This window comes from Nuphar pumila, chromosome 16 (assembly GCF_984573655.1).
Source record: "Nuphar pumila chromosome 16, dmNupPumi1.hap1.1, whole genome shotgun sequence".
Lineage (NCBI taxonomy): Eukaryota > Viridiplantae > Streptophyta > Magnoliopsida > Nymphaeales > Nymphaeaceae > Nuphar > Nuphar pumila.
In genome coordinates this window covers 43,348,765-43,365,451 of record NC_143264.1, presented here as the reverse complement: position 1 = coordinate 43,365,451, position 16,687 = coordinate 43,348,765, and the positions used below count along the sequence as shown (strand labels likewise).

Genomic DNA, 16,687 nt, shown 5'->3' with positions numbered 1-16,687 from the left:
ATGACAAGGGGTTGGAAGATCGATATTTTGCCATTTTACTGTTTTCAACGTAAAACGTACCACAGAATCTATGTGTGTCCTCGATCGACAACACAGCAGTAGTATACATATGCGCTTTCTCGTGGGGGTTGGAAGATCGATATTTTGCCATTTTACTGTTTTTAACGTACAACATACAACAGAATCTCTTGTGTGTCCTCGACAGAGAACACAGCACTAGTATCTATATGCGCTTTCTCGTGAACAGGTAGAATATTCTCTCTTTAATTTAGTTGAACAAATGGCATGCTTGGTGATGTGCTTACTTATATGCAATACAAACTAGGTTTGATACGCCTTGGTAATGCCCCCCCCCCATTAATATGGCGTTTTAGTTGAAACCAAACTAAAAGTTCGATTTTTTATTTCTTGAAACGTTTGTTTTTTTCATTTGCCAGCCAGCTCATGGTTAAACCCCGATGGTGTGTTCTAGCAGATATACCTTGGTTAGGATAATGGGCATCTATTGTTTATTTAGTAACTAAAATAGGACATGACATAATAAAGGAGACTCTTGTAATTATGTGTGTCAACGGGTAGGGTTTGGTTCCGACCCAGGTAGAATCAGACATGGCACTGATTTTTGGGTATGGTATTGAGTCCAGACCCGGGTGGACACGCCATAAGAGAAACCATACTCGGACCCAATAAGAAGTACATGAACTGGGTCATACCTTGTAAAATATTATTTTTATCATTTTTACATTGAAAATTTGTGGGTCTTAATCGAAACTTTAGTCGGGCCTGAGTCTGGTATAAAATTTCACAAACTATACCTAGATCCATGTATTAATTGGATCTTCAGGTCTGGACCTGGGTCTTAATCGGGTATTCTTATTTATCACCATACCCCGGACCCTATAGGGTTTTGTACGGGTCTAGACATGGTAAACAAGACCCGTTGAGACCGCTAATTGTAATTGCAACTCATGACACCCCACTCTATTGTTAACTGGGTCATACCTTGTAAAATATTATTTTTATCATTTTTACATTGAAAATTTGTGGGTCTTAATCGAAACTTTAGTCGGGCCTGAGTCTGGTATAAAATTTCACAAACTATACCTAGATCCATGTATTAATTGGATCTTCAGGTCTGGACCTGGGTCTTAATCGGGTATTCTTATTTATCACCATACCCCGGACCCTATAGGGTTTTGTACGGGTCTAGACATGGTAAACAAGACCCGTTGAGACCGCTAATTGTAATTGCAACTCATGACACCCCACTCTATTGTTAATTGTATGGAAAAAATTATCCGCATTTCACAACAATATGGCCTATTCGGAAGAAAATTAACAACATTATGTACTTCTATTGGATTAGTTGAAGAGATATTCAATGCAAACTAGCAAAACGGCCCCTCCAAATGAAGAAACATTACGTGGCAATTTGATTAGATAAGTCAAAATTATTGCATTTTCATGTTTTTTTAATCATTACACAATAAAAAGTAAAAAAAAAAAAGGAAAAAGAAAACCAACCCAAGATATTCGTGTGTGTGTGTGTGTGCGTGTGTGTATACACCATTTTTTTCTACTTTTTTTGCAAATTAATTTTTTTGTGGATCTAACCCGACAGATGTGAATTTAGCAGAAAATAGTTTTTGGATCATGTATATATTTACATGTAAGCATGTTTTTAAAGTGCTTCAATAATCAACGGCCTACAATGTGCTAAAATTTTAAGAATAAAAAAAACATATTTTTATGTCAAAAAATATGAACCAAGGTGTTTTTTTTTTTGAAAGGCAAGCTAGGGTAGGCAAACTCCTACCAATTACACAACTATACCATTGGGTTTTGAACCTGCAATGTCGCAACATAAGGTGGCGCGTGTGCTAGCTGCTCCTACCAGACGAGAGCCCCAGTTGGCAACCAAGGTGTGTTTTTCTAGCAAACAAAACATGTTGAACGCATATATGAGCTCAGATTGAGTGGATATTGCAACTTACACCTATGATTTTCCAACATACTGTAGACAATAATATATATATATATATATATATATATATATATATATATATATATATATATATATATATATATATATATATATAAGGTTAGTGTTACTTTCGTGGGTATCAAACCCCACACCTAGTAAAAACTTGTAATATTTTAATTTTTTGTACATCTGAACCTCTAAATGCAATCTACATGTTTGGGTTTAGATCATGTTATTTCAACCCGTGTGTAAGATTTTGCATAGGTAAGAAAATAAACAACCTACAATGTACCAAATTTTCAAACCTCATAAAATCATGTTTTCATATTGAAAAAATATGATCAAAGAGTTGGCTCCTATTATTTTGACCACGCCAAATATATCCATTGAATTAGATTTGGTCAAAACAACTTCCGACAATAAGCTCCAACTAGGGGGTTCCTTATCAATGAGGGTACCAAAACACTTTCTTATATATATATATATTTATCATCTCCTCTTTTTCATTAGGTCACCATTAGGACAGTACAAAATTTATAGTTGTAGATGTTTTATGCTCGATCTAAACCATTAGATGTGTTTATCATTGTTACTTAATAGAAAACATGTATTTGATCAATCATTTTTACGTTCAGATGTGTATTTCAAAGAGGTAAAACAATCAATAGTTAACATTGTACTAAAATTTTATGATAAAACCACTGCAAGGGTCGCTCACATGGCTGAAGGGTGGTTGACATCATATCAAACCTCGTTAGCACACACGAGTGTGTCCATAGCTTTCAGAGGTGGGCCACGTAAGACAGGGTGGTCATGGGGTCCCACTGGGGGTTTTCTTCACTTCGGCGAGGGTCCCTCGTCAAAAAAAAAAATTATGATAAAATATTTATATTTTACATCAAATCAATTTGAAAAAAGTTTGTTTCTTGATAAATAAATAATGATAAACACACACTTATATATTTGGTGCTATTGAACACACAAAACAATTGAGCTGAAAACCATAGGTTCAAGCTTTGTTAACTCAATCTTACCACATATATATATTTATCATGGATTGTTTGCTAAGAATCAAACCTTGGATTGTGTTATTTCAAAATGAAAATATAGTTTTTTGAGTCATAAAATTTTAGTCTATTGTGGGTCAGATTTTGAAGCCCTCTAAATAGCTGCTTATATGTCACAATCACATTATTCAAAACTCATTTTCTACTAAACAAACCTTGTATATTACATCCATAAGGTCCAATCTAATATATATATATATATATAATATATAATATAATATAAAAAGAAGGTGATTTATATTCAATAGTTTTTTTGTACCCTCAATGAGTGTAGTCAATATTATCTCTCTCTCTCTCTCTATATATATATATATATATATATATAGGATTTATGTTTTTTCAATTATAAAGGTGTGATCTGTTTTTATTTTTTAATTTTTTGACTCTTTTTTTGGAATCTGACCCTAAAGATGTCATCTACTGGGTTTGTTTAGCAAGAATCTGCTTTTAGATCATCTGATTGCAACACGTGAGTAGGTAAGGCTTCAAAATAAGTGGGCTAAATTAATTTTCATAAATTTTAAAGATCATAAAATCATATTTTTCATGAAAAACACAATTGAACATCTGATTCCTTTCAAATGAATCGTGCTGAGCAATATATAGAATTGGATTTGCAAAGCATTGCTTGAAAAATTGAAAGTCAGCGCTGTCCATGCTGTGTGAATGGCAAGAGGAACCAACACACACACACACTCTCTCTCTATATATAAATATATATTCAAACCGTTTTCTAATGCAAACTCGATCCATTTTAGAAAATCTGTTGTAATATTGTCTCTTGAGCAATGATTGGACACAAATCGAATAAAACACTAGAGAGTGATTTCCATAGTCATGTTCACTGAGATGCAGCATCAGGAAACAGTATGAAAAAAATGAGCACTTGTGGGCAACTTTTACCTTCGCTCATCCAATACAATACCAGGAATAAATGCGTGTTAGCTCCGTAGCTTTAGTAGGGTAGATGTCATAGTGGGAATGCAATAATTAGTGGATTGAATTACAAAAAGGTACTTGATGATTGATTTATTTATAAAGACATGCCTTATGTTTGACAAATGACAATCAACCACCTACCTGTTTATCTCCTCACCAGTAGGTTTATCTCCTCACCACCCTAGTTTAACGTGGGTTGGTTAGCTAAATAGATGATTTTGCCTCTAACCGCTGTTTACTCTCTCTCTCGTGCTTGCTCACTCCTGACGAACTGAGAAGGCAACTGAAAATCTCAACAGAAATATCAAACCTTAGGGTATATTGATGCGCCGTTCTTAGCGTGATTCAAACAAAAATCTCGTTAAGAATTGCAATTTTCAACAAACGTTAGACGCGGCGAATGGCATTTCGCACATCGCAGTGTTGGCGGATTTCGTTTGGGAGTTGAGGTTGCCGGCAGTAGAGACCATCTTCTGAAACAGAGTCACGGCGAATCCATCCTGTAGTGCCAGAAAGCTACCCCTCTTGCCAGATTCTGACGAATTCAAGGGTTTCTTTGTACCGAACATCAAACAATGAACATTTACACCATAACATCCGAGTACGGAAGATGAGCATTTTTGCTCATGTTGACATCGTGGCCATCCGATTTGCATTTTAAAAAGCTCAAAAGTCAACAAAACCATGTGGCATTCATCCAAAATGCAAACAGACGGCCACGATGTCCCCATGATCTGCTTCTTTTGAGTACGGTCCAAACAAATGTTGAACTTGGAACAGTTGTTACAAACCGATCAACCATCTTTTTTCGTCCAACCAGACAAGCCATCAAACCTACTCTTAGGTACCTTTTTTGTAATTCTTCTATTTAGTAGGACAAAAATAGACTGAAAAAACATACTTAGATTGTAATCTTTGCATTTTTACATTAATGATCTGCCACATGAAAGTGGGGGCAAGAAACAAACGACCCCTTACATTAGGCAAAGGCCAAGGTTGCCCCTACAGCCTAAACAACTTTGGCTGCTTAAAATTGGAGTGGTGACTCACTTCGAATGAATGCATAGTTAGCCCTCAAGTTGGCTGACGCCCCCAAACCATCAAACCTGGACTTGTTGTGGCTGCTAAGCTTGGAGGTAATTGCTCAACTTCTTTGGTACGAGTAGATGAGACTCAACTTGCCAACGCAAGTTGGTTGTTGAAGTAAAAAGAAGAATTCAATCCCCACGACATGAATACGATGGTTACTACATACCAACCACCAATTTGTCCCCCCCTCGAATGCTTCTCGAGCAGAGCAGCTTTAGTCTTTGCAGGGTTGGCTCAGCTTATACGACAATTAATGCTGCTCTTCCCTCAAGCAAGGAAGGATCCACCGGTCTCTCAAGTGCTGTCTTATCAATTTGTTGAACGGATTTGACCTTATTCGTCCATATCTCTGCTTTCATGAATTTATTGGTAATTACCGACACATTTTTTTCCACCTCGATCCGACCGATCATTGGGGGTAGAGAGATCAGAGTCAGCAGAGAGGTTCTTTGCCAAATTAAAAGAGTACAAGAAGGTTGGTAGTAATCACCGTCAGGAGCATCATCTCCACCATCCATCATCATTCACTACTTTTTATTTATTTATTTTATCTTCCTGCTGCTTTAAATAAAAAAACAACAAACAAGTAAAATCCCCCAAGAAAGGAAAAAAAAAACAAAAGACCAAACCATCTCTCTCTCTCTTCAGTGTGAAGCGTTACCAATCTATCACTGGTTGCTTCCTGCGCCCCCTCCTTGCTCCTCTCGCTCTTTCGTCTCTCAGACACAATGTTGCCATCTTCTTCTTCTCGCTGAATCCAACCACCACACTCCCATTCTTCTCTTCTTTCCTCCATTTTCTTTTTTCTTTTCTGGTCTTTCCCCCCCTTCCCCACATTCAGATTTGGGAGAGAGAGATGAGGAGGCATGGATGGCAGCTCCCTTATCATCCGCTTCAGGTCTGAAAACCATCGCCCAAATGCCTAAATAGAAAGAAAAGGCCAATCTTTTCTCGTTTCTTGCATCACGATGTTTGCTTTTGTTGATGAGTAAAACTTTTTCCATTATGTAGGTGGTCGCTGTTGCTGTTTTCTTGGCATTAGGGTTTGCTTTTTATGTCTTCTTTGTGCCGTTTGTTGGTGGGAAGGCGTTCCAGTACGTCGTGATGGGCCTCTACACACCTCTGGTATATCACATGCCCTTCTTCTCTCTCTCTCTCTGTTTTTTTTCTTTGTTTTGAAGTAGAAATGACGCTTTCTCTCTCCCTCTCTCCCTCTCTCTCTTCTAGATCTGCTCGCGTTTCTCGTTTATCTGTTTGTTGGTACCGTCATTTCTTTATTTCTTCGGTTGTATGCAATATGTGAAGTGAGTTGGTAAGATTGATGGTCTCTTGGTATTGTTCGTCAGTAGATCCACGTTCGATTGCCGTCGGTTTCACTATAGAGTGACTGTGTCGTACCCGGGGGAACATGTGGTTAGGAGCTAATTCTAACGCAGAGATTTGGATGATTTAACAAGTTAACGCCGTCCTTACTCAGATAACGGCATTTGGGGCCAGATTGTTCCATCTGTAGTATGAATAGCTCGAGTATTTGTTTTCTATTTCCCTTTATTTGTTCTGCAAATTTTTTCTTTCTAGCAGATCCCTTTGTTGGTTCCTGCAGATTGTGATGGGTAGGAGACATTCTGAATTTGGTTGAGTCTAATTAGTGTTATATAGTAGGATATGTCTGCCCTTGCTTTTGTCTTATGCTGTACTGGACCTTTCTCTTTGATACCTTCATCCTGATTGACCGTTTCCTCCTCAACATCCCGGCTTTCTGCTTCTGACATGGTGTGTTGTTCGGTATCTGATGGATCCCTGTTTGCAGAGAAAACATCATTTTGGAATATCTTTCCTCTTCGTTCCTTCCCAATCTTGAGATAAGAATACTCTGCTATATTCGGGAAACATTCGGTATTTGTGGATATGTTTCTTTTTTAACAATGATACCAATGACAATTATAGTGATCAATGTTAGAATTATAACAATGCTGATAACGCCAAGTGCCATAGCATATTAGGGTACCTGGAGGCAGCCAAATCGAGTGATGTAGTGTTCACATAGGTGATTTGTGTGAGCCACCCTCCCCAAGTTACATGAGGAAACTGAACATACTTAAGGAACCAAAAAATCTACAAGTAGGCATATTTCGATGTTTACAAGTGCGTTCAAGGCCACAAGGCCCACTGAACTCTGCAGGATATGGGTTTGGCTGAACAAAAGTAAACAGGTTGCCTGCTGATTTCTATGCTAGTGTTTTAGTTGATGTGCCAGAACATCAACATGGGTTGCAGTGTAATGGTGCATGGGCAGGCCAAAGTCTGACAATCTCAACAATGTTGTTCTTGTTATTGTTAATGGTGACCTTTGTTTAGTTGATGTGCCACAACATCAGCATGGGTTGTAGTGTAATGGTGCATGGTCCGGCCAAAGTCTGTGACAATCCCAACAATGTTGTTCTTGTTATTGTTAATGGTGACCCTTGTTTTGTGGATACTTCTGCTTGTGAATCTGTGTCACATGGATGCGAATGCAGGAGTGGGACACGATGCACACCGTAAGCTACTGCCATCACCCACACAGATATAATTTTAAAGAATTAGAACACGGTGACACTGCCGTACACACACATAGCTATATGCATGTGTGTGAGTGTGTGTATAAAACAACAAGTTTAAATCACTACATTTAGGAACATCAAATAATGAAACTAAGTTGAAATTGAAATATAATGTAATTGATGACAAATTTTAAAAGAAACATAACCCAAGTGAATATGAAATAAGTAAATAAGATCATGAAGAAAATATATAAAGTTAATTACACAATGTTGATTGTGCATGAAACTGGTTTGACTATGTCAATGAAGTGTCATATTGTGTCCATGAAGTGCCCGAGTGTTGTGTCGTGTTGATGTGGGATACACATGCTAAGTGTCCGTGTGACATAGTTGTTAATAGTGAGATGTTAATGTCCTTGATCCATAGTGCAAATCATATATGATTTCTTGAGGGAAATGATTTCTACCTGCTTTTCTTCAGATTTTCACAAGCTTTTGAAATCTACCCTTGGCTGTTTTTTGTTGTAAATGAATGATATAGTTTACAAATGTGATTTTTGGGCTTGTTCATTATTCGTACCAATCATGCTTCACCACATACATATTCTACAGTTTAGGAATAAAAACCTCTAATGTCCTTTATCTAAGAGAATTCTTTGTTTCCCCTGTTGGGTAGGAACTATATCAGATTGTTGTTCTTTACTGTAACAGAATTCAATAATTTGTACCTTCAAAAGAGATATTTACAAGCCCTTGGAGCATAGTTTTGATGAATTTAAAGCATGACTATATTTGTGTTGAGATTTTCAGTTGAATGGTAGAATTTATGTAAATGCAGACAGATTAATCCATGAATATGGATGATTCAAGGTTAACGTACATGTATACTAAAGAGCAACTAGAAGCTACCCAGAGAAAATGAGGTGTTAAATAGAAGATTGGTAGAAGAGTGCAGTAAGCCAGTTAAAATCCACCAATGCGAGTAACCATTAGTTATTTGACTCTGATGATTTCAGATGGGTTTCCCTTCTACACTAATTATTATGCTGAACTTACTTTTACTTTTTATTACAAGCCTCTCACATGATTTCATCCATAAAATTCTTTCTAGCTTAAAGTTCTTGTTTGGGACAACAAAGTCCATTAACAATGCCCTCTCCTGCTTACATTAGCTGAAGACCTACCATGGGTCTGTGGTCACACATATGTTCCCTAAAGCAGGTTTATTTTGGAGTTTCTTCGTTGGCATTCTGCCATTAATCAGCTTGCAACAACCAGCTCATTTGGGTTTATCAGGTTTTCAGCTGGACTGGATGTCCATCCCATCTCACAGTTGGAATCTTGTTGTATGGGAAAAAGTATAGTTGAAAGTTTGGAGATTGTGGGGCAGAATCCACTTGGTGGTAACATATTGATGTCTATGCATAACGTAATTTACAAGTTTCTGCTTTGGTGGCTTGGCTTAATGGTGATCATCTTCCCTTGGAGGTCATTGTTTTTGGCTTGGATTTGATATCTCTTTTTCCTGAGTTCCCATGTTCCTTTCACATTCACAAGATTGCTTGGATTGGAAACACAACAGCGCCCCCCCCCCCCCCCCCCCAACACACGCACACACACAAAAAAAATAAATAAATAAAGGAAAAAAGAGAACTTATATCAGCCTAGCTTTTCATGGCTATATCATAAGTGTATTCAAGTTGAACTTATTATAGCTTACATCACTGATCTTGGCTGCTAGTTCTGATGGGAGTGGGAGATAATAGGGATAAGGATCTTGCTGATAGGTGTTTTAGATGCTGGAAGGACCATCTTATCAGTCTTTTTAGATTGTAATTTATCTAATTATTGAAATGAAATTCTATATATGTTTTGTAAAAGTTGATTTGCTGCTTTATTTCCTTGCATGTATATTGAAAAGTTGACACTTTTCTCATTCTTCATTTTTTCTATAATGCAGCTTTACGTAAACAAATGGTGTCTGATTTTCTTTAACTAGAAGAAAAATGAAAAGCTATTCCATGTCTTCGTCTCCCTTACTGTGCCAAAATCTTTTAATTTATCAATGTGTCCATGTCTTTTTGATGCATACTACTAAATAGTAAATATCCTATTTGTTTGAATGTCTTACCATTTTCTTTGTGTTTTAATAGTGGTGGTGTTGTGGATGCTTTACGCGACCGTTTGGTCTTTTCTATTCTTTTGTTGTTGTTTACCACATAAATGCTAAAGCAGGGTGTATTCTGTTGTGTCCTGCAGATCACCTGTGTTTTTTTCCTATACATTTGGTGTGCTGCAACTGATCCTGCAGATCCTGGAGTTTTCAAGTCAAAGAAGTACTTGAAACTTTGCAAAAGTAAAAAACACTCTAACCCCAAAGAAACTAAGGCCGGTATTGGATCTTCACCAAAGAGTGATGTGAATGCGGCCACTGTTAAAGCTGGTGACAAGGCACTGGATAAGATTTCAGACACGGATACCACAGAGAAGCATTCCTGTAGTGAAGCAGAGAAAAAGAATATATGCTTTCATGTTCTATCTATTTGCTTAGCCTTGTTAGCATGGTGTCCATTGGCTTTAATTAAAAGTCTTCCTTGTTCTCATGAGCACTCTTCAGAACCACAAACAAGTGAAGATGGCATGTTTTACTGCAGTCTTTGCAAAGTAGAGGTATTCTGCTGACCTTTTAGGAATACAGATCTAATTGTTTCTCATTGCAAGGGACCAGTTGATATAAGTGTTTTATACTTTTATAGGCATAGATGTACTGGCTTAGATTTTATATATGTTAATCCATAAAGATTTGCTATTAAGAACACATGCATTCACACACACACGTTGTATGCTTATGGAGATGAATACTTATATCATCCCCTTATCCTTGTTCTTTGAAGTCTGTCATATGGACAGCCCAATTTTGCTCTTGTACAATACTCCTGTGTATTATTTTCAAATGGGTAACATAATAAAAATTAATGTATACTTTATTCCATCAATTTGAGATAAATTCAGGGCAATTATCTGATGTAATCTGGCTATTGCTATTCCCAACTCCTATTGTTGCCTATTGAACCTCCTAAGCTTTCTTGTATTACCAAACATCATTGATTCACCCCTGATGATATACACATGCTGCAGCTAAGTATTCCTTTGCATGTTTGGTTTCTGTTTCATCAGTTCTGCAATTTTCATGCCTGGAGCGATCAAGAAAAAACCAAGGTCATGCCATGATATTTTGGTGCAAAAAATCCATACTGTGTGAATCAAATCATAGATTGTTACTGCCTTTGAATCAAGCAGCAACTGTTGACATGCCAATTATGCAGAAAACCATATGTTACATAAGGGAGTGCTTACATTAATCTATCCCAATTCTCAGCATGCTGCCCACTGCTTCATCCCTACGATGAATATCTCTAAGCATCAGGCTTGCAATGCACCTTAGGTGATGGATGCATGAGCTAGTAACCATGTTGGGCGGCTGGGTCTGGCCCATTCCTCGAATGAAGTTCTTATGGGATCCCTATCAACCAAAATTTTTACTTCTGGTTCCGGCGAACGAATAAACATTGAGTCCTCTTTCCAGACAACACATACGAAGAGACCCGCCAACAAAGAGTAAAGTAATTAGTGAACCTCTGAGAAATATATATTTATGACTAGTTCAAGTTGAGTTTCTTATGGAAATATCTGGCTGAATTTTGTGAAATATTAACTACAGTGTGCAAAGAACCCTGCAAGATGCCCAAATGGCATTGTTTTTTTTATCCAAAAGAGCATTTAGCTCATCCGCATGTCCCCGATCACGATGCATACAAAGTGCACAAATGCCCCTGCCAAATTGGTCAAATAACATTGTTCTTTAATCCAAAGGGCCAGTGAGCTCAGCAGCATGTTCCGGATCACAATGTGTCCTTGCAATTTTTCAAATCTCATTTTGAGCTTTGAAGCTCTACAAAATGTATTCAAATGAATGTGCATTGATTTGTTTTCAAAGGATGAACTTCTCTCTCTCTCTTTCTCTCTCTTTGTTATTTTCTTTGGAAAATGGAATTAATTTTTGGTGCAGGAAGATGAATTAAATTGTCCAGCTATTTTTACCCCAATCTTGGTGGAGATGTCCTTGATTGCATGACTATCATACTTAGACTTACATTTGTTTAAGAAATATCTGTTTAGTTCACGGAGATCATAGATTTTTAGGCCTCAATATTGTACATTTTCACAATTGGTTGCAATTGTTAATTTTTTCACGCGGCTGTATTGGTAATATGTTTTCTCATGAACTTGTCAAATGCAGGTTTTTAAATACAGCAAGCATTGTAGAGTTTGTGACAAGTGCGTTGATGGTTTTGATCATCACTGCCGGGTAATGTCAAACGACTGCTACTGTTTGGACTGCTGTTGATCCATTCTAAGGTTGTCTAATACTATTTTGATTTTTGTTTGTAGTGGCTTAACAACTGTATAGGTAGGAAAAACTATCGACGGTTTTTCACTCTAATGTTGTCATCTCTTCTCTTGGTAAGTTATAGTTTCTGTTTGGTTCCCTTATCTAGAGCGATAAGATCACATGTGATGCAAACTGACACTAGATACCCCTGCTACCTGAGTGTTGCAATGATCGATGGCCGTTTGATCTACCCCTTGTACTGCTCCTTGAGTGTTCTCCTCTTTGCCATCTGTAAACCATCTATGAGCTTCTGATGGTAACACAATTGTCCAAGCATCTAATCCTGCAAGCTACCATGACTGTGCCCATGGATCCAACTTTAGAAAACGCTCTAGTAATCCTTTGATTTTGGGTCCTTTTCATTTTCGTTGACTATTGACAGGTATCCATGGTTTGTCCACCTTGGGCTTGAGCTTGCAGCTTATTCTACAATGGTCAGCTGGGATCCTTGTACTGATTTGCTGTTTCCTTGAGCGAAAGCGGTTCACCGTGGAGATCATTGCAAAGTTAGGCAGCAGCTTCTCTTTGGTTCCCTTTGTTGTTGTAGTGGTGAGTCTTCTTTCTTTCTTTTCTTAGTATTTGTTTATGCATGACTTGTCTCCTGTCACCTCTCATTGAAGTATATCTTCTTTTACAGGCTTCTTGCACTCTCTTGGCCATACTGGCAACCCTACCACTTGCACAACTTTTCTGCTTTCATGTGCTTCTTATAAAAAAGGTTTTTACTTCGCATCATAATAACCTTGTGTTGTTGATTAGATTCAATCTAGTTATTCTGAGCAAGACAGCTGATCTTAGACTTGGTTACTGGTGAAATATTGTTTTTGAGTTAGCATACTTGGTAGCATAAGTTTTTCTCTTTTCTGCTTGTATACAATTTGCTTGTTCTGCATATTGGTGGTCATGTTTGACTTGCCTTATTTTACGTTTTGGAACTTTTCAAGTATATTATATAATCTCTTTTACAGACACATAGCTGATAGTCACAAATGGTGATGATATTTTGAATCTATTGCCTTCAAGTTTTTGGGAAATTTTCAAAAAACACACCTAAAGTTTGGCATTAATAAAAAATATACCTAAATTTTGTAAAATTTAAAAAACACACCTACATTTTTGTACCATTAATAAAAAACAAACTTCAATCCATTTAACCTAGTTTATCATTAACCCAAGATGAGTTAAGAGAGTTAATTTACTAGTTAACCCTTCAAAGACTCGTTCCCACTTTTTTAGGTGCATTTTTTAAAATATGATGTTTAGGGTAAAATGGTAATTCACATCACGTCGGTAGTAAACTTCTGGGCCTTTTTAATTAAGCATGATATTTTTTAGGTGTGTTTTTAAAATTTTCTAAAACTTAGGCGCTTTTTGATTAATGATTTTTTTTAATAAAAAACATCAAGTATTGTGATAATATGTACATACTTTGAAATGAACTGAGAAATGCAGTTTTTAAGGTCTTAATAATTTTTTAGATTTAAAGATCCACTAGATTTGCCCAAGAAAAAAAACACTTTTTTATGTTTTACAAGAAAACTTTTGCTAAATATTATTGGCACACTGATATTTATGATTGTGACATAACCTAATATGTTCATGTGTATGTGTATTATGGGAAGATCTGAACTGGATAAATCTTTTTTATTTTCACTATACTTGGAATCGACAAACTTTTTGCAAAAACTTGATAGGATTTATCACTAATTTTTAGCTACTTCAGCAGGATGGCTAGTTACGTAAATTCTCAATTGTTCCATCTCTCTGATAGTCAAAGTTAGGTCAAAGGTGATGCACCAAAATGTTGGTTCCCTGCCCACATGCATGCTTGTGTATAGATTTTCTTTTTCTGACTTACGGCTTTTTGGACGTTCTTGTCCTGCTGCCTTTTCCTGATCTTACTTGAATTATTCAAAAATAAAATAAAAAACAAATTCAATTTTATGACCTCATTCCCCAGCTAGATTGTACTAAAGTTGTATGGATGTGCACCTATACTTCCTTTATCTGAGTCATTACATGATATGGCCTGGTTTCATTACCAACATCATACCAAACTGTGGACGTTCTCTGAAATATGACAGGGAATCAGCACCTATGATTACATCGTCGCCTTAAGAGAGCAAGAACAACTGGGATTGGGAGATCAGCAGAGTCCTCAGATGTCTCCAGTTAGTTCACTTACTGGATTGAGCAGTGCTAGCTCGTTTAACACTTTTCATCGCGGTGCTTGGTGCACTCCACCACGCCTATTTCTTGAGGATCAGGTTCGTAGCTTCTCAAGCTCTCATTTATTGATGTCTGTTGGTGCTTTTTTAAGCATGTGCATGTATAGAGCGTATCAGAATATTGCCTATGATTTGGAAGTGAGTACTCTTTTTTCTCAAAGAAGAAAATCATTGCCATCCTGTCAGAGATGGGTGGTCCAGTGCTGTCTTTCCACATGATTGTTGCACCCTGCTCAAAGATGGAAAGTGTCAAGGCAGTGCCGACCCAAAGGCGTTAGGTTCTACTTACCAATTTATTTGTTTTTGTAAGATCAAAATGGGCTATTTTTTCTTAGATTGAGGTGTGCTTCGTAGTCAGCTTGAGATGTTTTAGGAAAATCTTTCTGGTATTTTCTTCTCTTGGTTTAGCATTTGCAAAATCTGCAAGGTACTTGAGTCCTATGCAACTTATCTGAGTCAGCTACAGATGAAGACAAACTGGACAAAATTAAGTGGACTTTTTGAACTGAGTAAGCTGTGTATTTTCATCTGAAGTCACTCAGATCAATCCCAAAGTGGTGCAACCGATGACTTATCATCTTGTTTTGTGCTTTGATTGGAGTCATTCAAGTGATTTAGAAGTGTCACATTAAACCTTTCTGACTAATTGGTTTCTCCTGTTAGCAGTGTAATGTAAAGAGTGATTTTGTGCCATATTCACTTTTTGTTGAAAGCAAGCACTTAGTTAGGAATCTCTTTGATTGAGTTGGAAATAATTTTGATGCTTAAGTTTTTGGCAAAAATCTTCTAAAATGATATGCATTGTTTTGGAAGAATTAGGTTTCTCATGCTACCTATCAAACACTGCAAAATTTTCATGCAAAATAGGGTGTGGTCCTGTATGAGTGATGTCAGATTAAAATTGATGGCTGATAGTTGATTACATTCTTCCAGTTTGATGTGGTTCCACCTGACGGTGGCATATCTTCTTCAAGCAAGAGGGTGCCTTATGATGAACCATCTAAGAAGAGAAATAATAGCTCTGTAAAAATCAATCCCTGGACTTTGGCACGCCTAAATGCTGATGAGATTTCAAAGTCAGCTGCCCAAGCCAGGAAGAAGTCTAAAATCCTGCAGCCTGTAGCGAGACGGGAGGTGCAGGCAGGATTGGAAACAGATAGCAGCCTTGGTAGTGGCAGTGATCGCATGGCTTGTAGGCTTGACAACCGGAGGCGCAACAATAAGCGAGTCAGGCTTCCAGTTGAACCTGTATCAAACCTGTCATCTAAGGCATCTGATTATGACCTTATGGGAGTGAGTAATGACAATGACTCAGTTGCAGAAACTTCAACCAGCCTTGCTCCACTTCAACTAGAAGCACGGAGTGCTTTCCGTACAAGCCGCACAATGTCATCTGCTGGAATCATGGCTTCTTCTCCTGAGAGTAGTCTGGATTCACCTGATCTCCATCCATTTCGGGCATCCTCATCTGGTGTTGAAGATTTGCAAGGGATTGCAGCTCTCACCACAGCTGATGCACAGAAAGGTGTTCAACTCTCAAGGTCCACAAGTGATGGTTATGAACCATCTGGAGGAGAAGATAGCGACCAAGTCCCACCAAGGGCATTGCATAGGCCATCAAATTGGACTGGCCTCTTGCTTGGCTCTGGTCATGTTAATCAAAGCACTGCAGCACCGGAACTGCATCAAAATGAAAGGTTTGCTAAATCCAAGCCATCATCATCTTCTGGCATAGCCAACTACAGATAGGCTTCCCAAGAGTGGTAGCTGGATCTGCATTTATTTTCAACTCTCAATTGGAAGGGGTGGAATTCTTTGATTACTTGCACAAAGCCCTCAGTCTGATCTCTCTGCTGGAAGTTCACATGATGGAGTCAACAAACCACAGGTGGACAGGTGAATGGGATGCCAAGTTGACGGGGAAAAAATTGTACTGCACAAACTTGTTTGCTTCCCATCCAGATGTCAAGATTTTGTCATGTGTTCTTTTACATTTTGAATTGCTCTTGTATGTATTACTGCAGGCTCCATTATGGTTTGCTGTTCTTTTTCTTTTGTTCCTGATCCAAACGGGATTTATCTGACCCAAATCGACTTGCATGGAAGTAATTCTCTGTGTATTTGTTTTAAATCTTTTTACGGAACTTTCTGTTGGGACAACAAGATGAATTTGAACGTGAAAACCATGTTTATGGGTACTTAATTTGGGTTCAAGTTTTTACTGGCGGACAAGTCTTTGGTGCGCATATGGTATCAATGAATTGAAACTCATAGGTGCAAATTGCTTCGACTGAATCTGACCCTGTAGATATGTTCGACATTAGTTAATGTTAGAGGTCAGCCCTTGGATCGTGTTTCTCTAACAGAAAAAAACCTTGAAGTCG

General features: G+C 37.6%; 1 protein-coding gene across 1 annotated transcript; it reads left to right on the top strand.

Moving 5' to 3' along the window:
• Window positions 1–5,678: 5,678 nt before the first annotated feature.
• Window positions 5,679–16,403, top strand: LOC149813207 (putative protein S-acyltransferase 22). The gene is made up of 9 exons (XM_089991583.1): window positions 5,679–5,977; window positions 6,091–6,204; window positions 9,882–10,292; window positions 11,923–11,991; window positions 12,075–12,146; window positions 12,496–12,624; window positions 12,713–12,793; window positions 14,160–14,342; window positions 15,237–16,403. Exons 1-9 carry the CDS (start codon window positions 5,936–5,938, stop codon window positions 16,050–16,052), a joined length of 1,917 nt encoding a protein of 638 aa, XP_089847709.1. The 5' UTR covers window positions 5,679–5,935; the 3' UTR covers window positions 16,053–16,403.
• Window positions 16,404–16,687: the final 284 nt, after the last annotated feature.